The sequence below is a fragment of the Dioscorea cayenensis genome, chromosome 7 (assembly GCF_009730915.1).
Source record: "Dioscorea cayenensis subsp. rotundata cultivar TDr96_F1 chromosome 7, TDr96_F1_v2_PseudoChromosome.rev07_lg8_w22 25.fasta, whole genome shotgun sequence".
In the NCBI taxonomy this organism is placed as follows: domain Eukaryota; kingdom Viridiplantae; phylum Streptophyta; class Magnoliopsida; order Dioscoreales; family Dioscoreaceae; genus Dioscorea; species Dioscorea cayenensis.
Window position 1 is genome coordinate 3,073,973 of NC_052477.1, and position 11,235 is coordinate 3,085,207.

At 32.8% G+C, this 11,235-nt stretch overlaps 2 protein-coding genes across 2 annotated transcripts; both read right to left on the reverse strand.

The window, feature by feature from the left end:
- Nucleotides 1-7,560: 7,560 nt before the first annotated feature.
- LOC120264998 (CASP-like protein 1E1) lies at nt 7,561-8,824 on the reverse strand. Its single transcript, XM_039272933.1, has 2 exons — nt 8,592-8,824; nt 7,561-7,900 (listed from the first exon to the last, which is right to left on the reverse strand). Exons 1-2 carry the CDS (start codon nt 8,822-8,824, stop codon nt 7,561-7,563), a joined length of 573 nt encoding a protein of 190 aa, XP_039128867.1.
- Nucleotides 8,825-9,784: 960 nt separating this feature from the next.
- LOC120264999 (CASP-like protein 1E1) lies at nt 9,785-10,731 on the reverse strand. Its single transcript, XM_039272934.1, has 2 exons — nt 10,442-10,731; nt 9,785-10,124 (listed from the first exon to the last, which is right to left on the reverse strand). Exons 1-2 carry the CDS (start codon nt 10,729-10,731, stop codon nt 9,785-9,787), a joined length of 630 nt encoding a protein of 209 aa, XP_039128868.1.
- Nucleotides 10,732-11,235: the final 504 nt, after the last annotated feature.

Below are 11,235 nucleotides of genomic sequence, written 5' to 3' on the forward strand. Positions count from 1 at the left end.
GTAGGAACTGGTTACTGCCTTTGAAGCAGTCTGTGAAAGAAGCAATGTCAGTAAATTAAGTATGAGTTTGAAAAATTCAATGGGAGTAATTTCTCATTGTGCAAGCTAAAAATAATGGCTATCATGAGGAAGAATAATTGCTAAGCGGCCATTACTGAAAGACCAGCTGAGGTTAAAGATGACAAGTGGAATGAGATCGACAGTAATGCAGTTGCAAATCTTCATTTGGCTCTTGCTGATGGAGTTCTATTAAGCATGGCAAAAAAGAAGACGGCGAAGGAGATATGGGATCATTTAACAAAGCTGTATAAGGTTAAGTCACTCCACAACAAGATTTTCCTTAAAAGAAGACTTTATACCTTTCGTCTGGTGGAATCTACTTCAGTGACAGAACACATGAGCAAACTGAACGCTCTATTATCCCAACTTACATCATTGAGACATATAATAGAGTAAAGTGAACGTGCAGAAATTCTACTCCAAAGTCTACCAGATTCATATGATCAACTGGTCATCAACTTAACAAATAATGTCTCTAAGGACATTCTAGTATTTGACAACATTGTAGCTTCTATTCTAGAAGAAGAAAGTCGGCGCAAGAACAAGGAAGACAGGTCGGCAAGTTCGCAACAAGCGGAGGCCTTGATGGTGACGAGAGGAAGATCAATGGAACGTGGTGTAAGTGGGAGCCACAATCAAGGTAGATCTAAATCAAGGAGTAAGAAAAATTTCAAATGTTACAATTGTGGTAAAAATGGTCACCTGAAGAAGGATTGTTGGAATCTAAATAAAAAGGATTCCAATCCTCAAGGAAATGTTGCAAACACTTCAGAAGATGGACATGCCATGGTATGTGAAGTAGTAACAAACACAGGGAAAAGGTTTGTTGATGTTTGGCTTCTAGACTCAGCAACAATCTTTCATATGACTTCCAGAAAAAAATGGTTCCACCACTACGAACCTATCTCTGAAGGTTTTGTGTACAACTGCAATGATCAAGCTCGAAAGATAGTTAGTATTGGCACCATCAAACTCAAAAAGCATGATGGTATAACTCAAACAATTCAAGAAATCCGACATGTGGAGGGACTGACAAAGAACTTGTTGTTTATTGGACAACTTGATGATCTTGGTTGCAAAATTGAAATCCAGAACAAGATGATGAAGATAATTCAAGGAGCGCTTGTATTTATGAAGAGAGAGAAGATAGCTGCAAATTTATACATACTGAAGGGAGAAACTTTGCAAAAAGGAGAAGCTTCAGTTGCCATAAGTAGTCCAAGTAACATATGCACAATAACATGGCACAAAAAACTTTGACACATGTTGGAGCAAGGAATGAAGATTCTTGCCGAAAGAAATCTACTTTAAGGTCTCACAAAGGTAACACTACCCTTTTGTGAACATTGCATTGTGAGCAAGCAGCATTGACTGAATTTCAACACATCTAATTCTAGAAGTAAAGAAATTTTAGAATTAGTTTACTCTGATGTGTGGCAAGCACCAATTACGTCCCTAGAAGGAGCAAATTGCTTTGTGTCGTTCATTGATGAGTATTCCAGGAGATGTTGGGTGTATCCTATCAAGAGGAAGACAGATGTGTTTCAAGTCTTCAAATTTTACAAAGCGCAAGTGGAACTTGAATCTGGTAAGAAGATCAAGTGCTTGAGGAAAGATAATGGAGGAGAATACACTGGCAAAGAATTTGATGAATTCTGTAAGCAAGAAGTCATCAAAAGACAGTTCACTACAGCATACACTGCTCAACAAAATGGAGTGGTAGAGCGGATGAATAGGACTCTGTTGGAAAGAACAAGAGTTATGATGGGAGCCGCAGGTCTAGACAAGAAGTTTTTGGGCAGAAGCAGTCAGCACCGCGTGTTATGTGGTAAATCGGGCTCCATCAACTGCAATCGAGTTGAAAACACCGATGGAGATGTGGACTGGTAAGCCAGTTGATTATTCAAACCTTCATATATTTGGAAGTTATGTCTATATAATGTATAATACACAAGAAACTACAAAGCTGGATCCAAAATCCAGAAAATGTATATTCTTAGGATATGCTGATGGAGTCAAGGGTATCGCATGTGGGATCCCACTTCCCACAAGGTTGTAATCAGAAGGGAAGTTATCTTCATAGAAGACAAAGAACAAAAGCAAATGGATTATGAAAGCACTTTAAAAGAAAGCACAAAGACTACAACACTACCAGGTAGAAAAAGAAGCTAAAGCTACACTAGAGAATGAGGTACAAGAGGCAGCTGAATCTAAAGTTCTAGAAGTTCGGCGGTCAACTCAAACAAGAAAGGCACCAAGTTGGCATTCTGATTATATTATGGAGGGCAACATTACGTACTGTCTTCTAACTAAGGATGGAGAGCCATCAAATCTTTAAGAAGCATTGAACAATTCAGATGCATCTTAGTGGATGGCAGCAAAGCAAGAAGAAATTAAAGCTATTCATAAAAATAGGACATGTGAACTTGTGTTACTACCACAAGGGCGAAAGCCCATTGGCAACAAATGGGTTTAGAAGATCAAGCACAATTGTGATGATGAAGTAGATCGTTATCGTGCTAGATTGGTGGTGAAAGGATATGCTCAGAAGGAAAAAATTGATTTCAACGAAATATTTTCACCTGTGGTTTGACATACAACAGTCCGAATAGTCTTGGCGATGTGTGATACATTTGACTTGCAACTTGAGTAGTTAGATGTTAAAATTGCATTTCTTCATGGAGATCTTGAAGAAGAAATTTATATGCTCCAACCAGAGTGATTTGAAGAAAAAGGTAAAAAGAACTTGGTTTGTAGGTTGAACAAATCTCTGTACGGTCTAAAGAAGGCGCCAAGATGTTGGTACAAAAGATTTGATTCCTTCATCGTGAGCCTTGGATACGGGAGATTCAATACAGACCCTTATGCATATGTCAAGAGATTTGAAGAAGAAGATTTCGTCTTCTTGTTGCTGTATGTTGACGACATGTTGGTAGCAGGCTCCAACAATGATCGTATCAAGCAATTGAAGGCACAATTGGCTAGGGAGTTTGGAATGAAGGACTTGGGATTGGCAAACAAGATTTTAGGGATGCAAATTCACCGAGACAGAAATAATAGGAAGATTTGGCTTTCCCAGAAGACTTATCTGAAGAAGATCTTGGACGCTTAAACATGCAAAACTGTAAGCCAATTTGTACCCCACTTCCTATTAATTTCAAGTTATCCTCAAGTATGTGTCCTAGTAGTGAAGAAGAGAGGATGGAGATGTTTCGAGTATCGTATGCATCAGCAGTGGAAGCCTAATGTTCGCCATGATCTGTACAAGACAAGACATTGTACATGCAGTGGGAATGGTAAGTCGGTACATAGCAAATTCTGGTCGAGAGCATTGGAATGTTATTAAGAGGATTCTCAGATATGCAAAGGAAACCTCAAATTTTGCATTATGTTATGGAGGATCTGACTTTTCTATCAACTGATATGTTGATGTTGATTATGCAAGTGATCTTGATTAAAGCAAATCCACTACTGGATATGTGTTCACATTAGCAGGAGGAACTGTGAGCAGGGTTTCAAAACTAAAGTTAGTCGTGGTTACATCAATGATAGAAGTAGAGTATTTGACACCTACACAAGCCAGTAAAGAAGCAGTGTGGTTGAAGATGGTGTTGGAAGAACTCGGGCACAAGCAAGAGAACATTACTCTATACTATGATAACCAGAGTTAAGTACTATTTCGTCCGAGAGAAAGTGGAAGAAGGAATAGTGGATATGCAGAAAATTCATACAAAGAACAACCTAGCAGATTTTTTGACAAAATCAATCAACACTAACAAATTTATATGGTGTCGATCCTCTTGTGGTCTGACAGAGACGTAAGCAACATCAAATGATAAGGTAGAAAGAATAGTGTGAAGATCTGATTAGTTTTTAATCAAATATTCAAATGGGAGAAATGTTGGTCAATATGTGCGGCTGCACATATTGAAAAAAACCCACCTAATCTCTTATAATCCTCACATAATTCTTACCTAATCCAAAGATTAGGTGAATTAATTCTCCACATTCTTTTCTATCAATAGGCATGATGGTGAAGCCTTCATTGCACCAATTGAGAGGAAGAAGAAAGAGTGACGAAGAGTGGAAAGGAAAAAAATAAAAGAGTTAGTGTTTTTCTCCTAATATAAGAGAGATTGTAACTCCTAGTTTTTATAGTGAAATTCTTCTATCTTACTGTGGTTTTTATCCTAATTTGTTTTGGGGCTTTTTACGTAAATTATGTGTCCATCTATATTGCTGTTATTTTTAAGTGCTTCTGCTGTGACCATACTCTACCCTATTCCATAATTTAACAACATTATCCACCTCACATGCAAATATGCACTGTCACGTGACATGGGTGCATGTTGAAGAAGTTATAACAATCAATTCTCTTACTTTTTTTTTGTCTTTTCTTCTTCAACTTGGCAAATATTTTGACTAAGATATTACATAGTTTAATTATAAAGTCAGTTCATTTATGTTGGTGATGTTAAAGAGGCAGAAGGCAGTTTCAACCGAAATGGAACTGCTCTGATTAAAGTTTTTTTTCTTAATATGAACAGATTAATTTTATTTTATTGGGTTAAAATTTATTAGCTCGAAGGAATTTATCTTGGTGAAAAACCGAAACTCAAAAAAACTAATATGATCTATATATTACAGAGTTAATGGACATGTTAGGTTTAGAATACAATTTCAACTTAAAAGGGGGCTAATATGATTAGAATATATTGAATGTCCCAAGGGATTGAATAAGTTGGAAAACCAAACTAAACTGAATATATATATATATATATATATATATATATAATCAAGTAAGATTATTTTATCCATAATATTTTTTATTATCCATAATATTTTTTTATTAAAAAAATCCATATACTACATAAATTAATGGCGGAAAAGTTAGCAGTTGTGTTTTATTTAGGTGGTCATTCATTTTTCAATTAATAACAGACACTTATTAAATGTGTCTAATAAATGATAGTTAGAAAACTAAATATGTTTCTTTTTTTTAAAATACTATATATATATATATATATATATATATATAACATTTTTTTATATTTAGTTCATTTAAACATATTCATTTATGATTTTTGAAAATTAAAAACTAAGAGTTGTTTAGCATCATAATTTTTTGTTTTTGTTTTGTGTTTACTTTGTTTTTTTATTTTTATTTTATTTTATGAAAAATAAAAACATATTTGATACACTAACGGTTGTGTATTTTAAAAATTGAAAATAAAAACACGTTTGGTTAACACAAATCATTATGATGTTTTTTTAATTATTTTTTAATTCATATTTTCAATTTTTTAAATAAAACTTTATTTTCATATTAGTTTGGATGATTATAATATTAAATAAATTTAATAACATAGATTGTTATTGTATGGGTAAAAAATATCTAATAAAAATTATACTATTTGAAATTAAAAATCATTTTGGGGTTTGCCTAAACAATGTAATATATATATATATATATATATATATATATATATATATATATATATATATATATATATATATATATATATATATATATATATATTCAAAGTGGATCCATCTGATTTATTAAAAGTAAAAAGAGATGAGGAGCAATATAGAGATATAGTCATAATTTATATTTTTTTCACAAATATTTTTACAATATATATGTGTATTTTATATGCTATATCATAGTTTATAAAAATTAAGAGTCAAACAATAATTTTCATAAATACTTTCTAAAAATATAATTTTTATTCTATATAAACTAATTTGTAAAATATCAACTAAAAATAATAAATTTTTATAAATATTATTTTAAAAAATATATATTTTAAAAATTTTAAGTATTCATTTGTAAAAAAATAATTAAAAATTAAAAGAGAGAGAGAGAGAGAGAGGAGTAGAAGAAGAGGAAGGATTTTATGGTGGGCAAAAGAGTTTTGACAACGTTTTCAAAACAGTTGAAAACATAAAAATATTGTATTCTTTCTTTCTTTTTTGGAAATATGAGGCTTGTTGCCAAAAATTTTGAAAACAAAAACAAGGTGTCATACATGTTTTTTAATTTTGTTTCCAAAGCAACAATGGCAAACCACCCCAAGATTTTGTTTTGGTTTAAAATGTATTTATTTTTAAATAGGGAGAAAATTCATTAAAATTTCAAATTAATTTAATTTTCCACAGTTTAGGTGTATAATTAATAAAACAATTTAGACAAGCATGCACAATCCCTCAGAGAAAAAGAGAGAGGGGGACTTGCTCCTCAAAAATGGGGACAAAGTTTGAATGAATTTAATTGGTATTCATATAGATATTGAATTCACAATTGATCAATGTGTTTGGTAAAAAGCTTTTACTTGCCACACATAATTGGTAAAAAGCTTTTAATTGGTAATTTGTTATGAATTAAATTTTAATAATTTGTTTTACTTTAGTAAATTTAAATCAATTTATAGCCGTTGGAATTACACGTAATAAGGGAAAAAAGCTTTTACTTGCCACACATCCAAAATCATTGAAATCACTCTTTAAATATTCCTTATCACTCTATCTTTTTAATTTTTATTTTATATTACATATCACAATATTGTAAACAAGTTTTGACGTTTAATTTTTATTTAGACTAAAAATTAAATTATTTTTTTGCTTGTTTGTTTTACATAAAATCACATCTATAATGCATATTATTGCAGAGAAGTTTTTTATGCCACATTAAATTATTATTTTACTTGTTTGTTTTATATAAATTTAAAGTTGAGCAGTATTTAACTATGAATTATGTTTACAATTTAAAATTTTGCTAATATTTTTTAAAGATTACTTTTGTAGATTAATTGTTTTAAACTATTTTTGGGTTTAAAATATTTGGGCATTTAGATACCTTCATTATGTTAATTACTTTAATTAAAATTAAATTGGTTAAGATATATGTCAAAATTTTACGTGTACACAAATCTTAAGCAACTATTATAATATTTAGATTTGATGAAAAAAATACAGAAATATTAGTAGCATTAAATTTTGTAAATACAGTTCATATACACATTGAAAAGAATCTAAAAACATATCAAGGATCTATTTATGGGCAATATTGTTTTCATATTGATTCTCATGTTTGCCAAGTGTTTCATTAATGTAAGAATAACAAGGAATTATTTATAAAGCAACGCTTAATCGTAAGATTAATTTTATCCTAGAAAGAAATTAATTATTTGTAATGACTTCCTTAAAACAATAAGATATATACACACACGTACATATATTTAGCTTATTTAAACAAATAGATCGAGGTCTATTTGTAAGAACACATGCAAATGACACAAACTCTACAAACACTTCATACCCAAACATGCAAACCAAAACAACACAACACATTCATGCAAGCAACACGTGCATTACTCTTCCATAAAATCCAAGCTATATATATATATATATATACATATATAACCTCCATAACCACCACAGATGCATGCATGCATACATATTCAGATCAAGAATACAAAACTTCTCTTAATCTTCATCTTAGCGAGAAGAGTTGCGAAGGGAAACAATGGCAAGAAGAACAAGAAGTGCATAAGCCAGTGAAGCAATCATAGACAAGACAATGGAGGCAGTGATATGAGCACAGAAGGTGTCCACAAAGCCACAAATCTTAGAAATGCCCAAGTGAGCGTCTCCCTTTTCAAGAATTATTGAAACGGCCGCAGCGGAGCCATTGGTGGAGAAGAGAAAGATGAGCATTATCAGATCAGCAATGGTGATGAACACCTGCAAGTTACTAAAGTTTATTCTGTTTGCTATGGATAGTGCAAGGCTGAGTGTGGAGTAGGCAAAGGCTAGTGTGTTCACCACTATGAAGTACCTGTTCAATGTTCATGACACATGTAAAATTTACTTATAAATTAATCAAAGACATGAAAAAAAATCCTCTTATTATTGACATGGGAAAATACACATTCAAATATGTATTATTTGATGATTTCATAAAAAATTATATTTATATATGGCAATGAAGCATATAAAACACACTATACATGGCTTGTGCATATATAAATTTATATTTATATATACTCAAGGAATGCTATATTTACTTAACAAGTTTTTATTTAGGTTTTTTTGAATTACATTGAGGTATTCAAGTCATCATCTACGTTATATATCCTTTCTTCAATAAACTTCAAATTTAAATGGTATAAACCAACTTCAAATTTAAATGGTATAAACCCCTATACTCTAAAAACCATAAAACATTATCACACTTTAAATCAAAATTAACTTTATACCCAAAATAAAAAAAAAAAAACCACTAAAAATTAGCAAAATCTTAAGTCCTAAACTTTAAACCCTAAAAGAAAGGGGATTTATGGTTTATGTTTTAAGGTATGTATCTAAGTATATATGTTATATATCAATAAACCTTCGAATCCATTCTAATGATTTGGCAAAGATTTACCTTGATAATTAGCCTAGTTTTCCCATAGGCATGCATGCTGTTTACATTACTACGAGCATGCATGAGAACATATGAAGAAGATATATAAGAGAAGGCTTACACAAAGGAGGAGTTGTACGTAGACTTGACAGTGATCCAGGTGTAACCACCACTATAATCTCCCAAGTTGGAGTTATCTACCTTCACAGTCTGCTTAGCGACACCCATGACAATGGTGGCCACAAATGTTAGAAGCACTGCCAAGAACCTAACAATGAATCCCAGCAACTGTGTAGAGTTATTAGATGATGGTGCTGGCCTAGTTGCACTGTATACTTTGGTCTCAGTCTCCATGGGCGACCTTATAGCATGTACTTGAGCTTGAGTTGGAGCTTGAGCAGATCAAGTTTCCATTAATGATCTTGTTCAGCAACTGTTTATAGGAACTTGGAAATTATATAATCTAAAAGTTCATTCCTACATGCATGATTAATGTATTATGAAGTTCTTTATATAGGAATAGAAAGATATATGCATAGACTTGAGACTTCATTTGATTTATTTATGGAGCATGAGTGTGTGTTTGTGTGTGTGTGTGTGTGTGTGTGTGAGAGAGAGAGAGAGAGAGAGAGAGAGAGAGAGCAAAGTCTACTCTTGACTTTTGATATTGTACAATAAAGTGGGAGTTGATTCTGAGTTTTATCATTGGAAAAATTATTATATAATGAAGACTTTGAATCAGTTATATTACCGAGTCATTGTTAACCTTATAATTGTATTGTATCTTCGTGCTCGTCTTCATTAACGGGTCAAAGATTATTGAGTGAAATAAGGAGTGATTGTAGTCAATGAGCTGGATGGATAAGGCCTACTTGCATTTTTGTACTCCGTTTGAAATGTTCAGAGAGGATGGATTGGTAGAATGTGCAAGGCATGAGGCATTTATAATCTGGTATTGTTCCCAACCAAACACCACATAAGATATATATATATATATATAATTTTCTTCAACAAATAGAGAGAGTATTTGTAAGAATACAAATGACATCAACCCTACAAACATGCACTTCATATATATGACCAAACTTGCAAATTCAAATAATGGAACTCCAAATGACCAACCAAAACAACACAATACAACACATTCATGCAACACACACTACTCTTCCATACTATATAAGACCTCCATAATCACCACACATATGCATGCATGCAAGCATACATCTTCAAACATGAAATTAAACATACCAACTTCTTAGCGGCTAGGCCGCTCATCTTGGCAAAAATACATACCAACTTCTCTTCATCTTCATCTTAGAGAAAAGAGTTGCGAAGAGAAACAATGGCAAGAAGAACAAGAAGTGCATAAGCCAGTGAAGCAATCATAGATAAGACAATGGAGGCAGTGATATGACCACAGAACGTGCCCACATAGCCACAAATCTTCAAAATGCCCAAGTGAGCGTCTCCCTTTTCTAGAATTATTGCAACGGCCGCAGCGGCGCCATTGGTGGAGAAGAGAAAGATGAGCATGATCAGATCAGCAATGGAGATGAACACCTGCAAGTTCGTGAAGTTTGTTCTGTTTGCTATGGATAGTGCAAGGCTGAATGTGGAGTAGATAAAGGCTAGAGTGTTCACCACTATGAAGTACCTGTTCAATTTTCATGAAATATGTAAAATTATATATATATATATATATATATATATAGTATATTAGTCTTCTCGCTCTAGAAAGAGCAATGGGAATGGGAATGGGGAAGAAAAGATTTATGTAAGTAGACTTGATAATTGGGATTAACAATTTATTATTTGTAAATATACGTCTTATTTGATTATATAATTTCATATTTTCAAATGTATATATATATATATTTATATATTCCTTAACTAATCATCCTATTTTTTGCAATGCGTTAACCACGTGAATTAATGCATGAAAGCATATAAAGAAAATAAGGTAAGGCTTACACCAAGGAGGAGTTGTAGGTAGATTTGACAGTGACCCAGGTGTAACCACCATCATAATCTCCCAAGTCGGAGTTATCTACCTTGACAGTCTGCTTAGCAACACCCATGACAATGGTGGCCACAAATGTAAGTTTCACCGCCAAAATCCTAATGATGAATCCCAGCAACTGTGTAGAGTTAGATGATGCTGCTACTGGCCTAGTAGCACTGTATACTTTGGTCTCAGTCTCCATAGGGGACCCTATAGAATGTACTTGAGCTTGAGTTGGAGCTTGAGCAGAAGCTTCCATTGATGATCTTGTTTAGCAACTGTTTATAGGGACTTGAAACTTCCAAGTTTATGGCCCTTCAACCATGAATGTATTATGTAGCTCTATTTATAGGAATAGAAAGACATATAGCAGTTGAGACTTAATTTGATTTATTGAGGATGCATGTGTGAGAGAGAGAGCTTCTGGGCATTAGAGTTATGGTTTGACCTTGACTAATGGAAGAAGGACAGAGAATGACAGCAAAGTGCACTCTTGACTTTTGCTATGGTATAGTACAGTGGGAGTTGCCAGCTGACATGCTGGGTTTCTCATTGGAAAAAGTATTATATAATGGACTTTGAATCTATTTTATCACTAAGTCATTGCCAACTTGTAAATTTAATTGTATTTTCATCCTCATCTTCATGGGAGTTTAGTGGCTATCATGTTCATTAACGGGTCAAAGATTGTTGAGTGAACTAAGGAGCTGGATTGCAGCTAATGTGCTGATGTACATGTCCTGCTTGCATTTTTTTTCCTCTG

What these genes read in the sequence shown, in the direction of transcription:
- LOC120264998 (XM_039272933.1), bottom strand. Translation starts at nt 8,824, where the DNA reads ATGGAGACTGAGACCAAAGTATACAGTGCAACTAGGCCAGCACCATCA. An exon ending in ACGTACAACTCCTCCTTTGT is followed by an intron (nt 7,901 to 8,591) that starts GTAAGCCTTCTC and finishes AACATTGAACAG; the next exon opens with GTACTTCATAGTGGTGAACA.
- LOC120264999 (XM_039272934.1), bottom strand. Translation starts at nt 10,731, where the DNA reads ATGGAAGCTTCTGCTCAAGCTCCAACTCAAGCTCAAGTACATTCTATA. An exon ending in ACCTACAACTCCTCCTTGGT is followed by an intron (nt 10,125 to 10,441) that starts GTAAGCCTTACC and finishes AAAATTGAACAG; the next exon opens with GTACTTCATAGTGGTGAACA.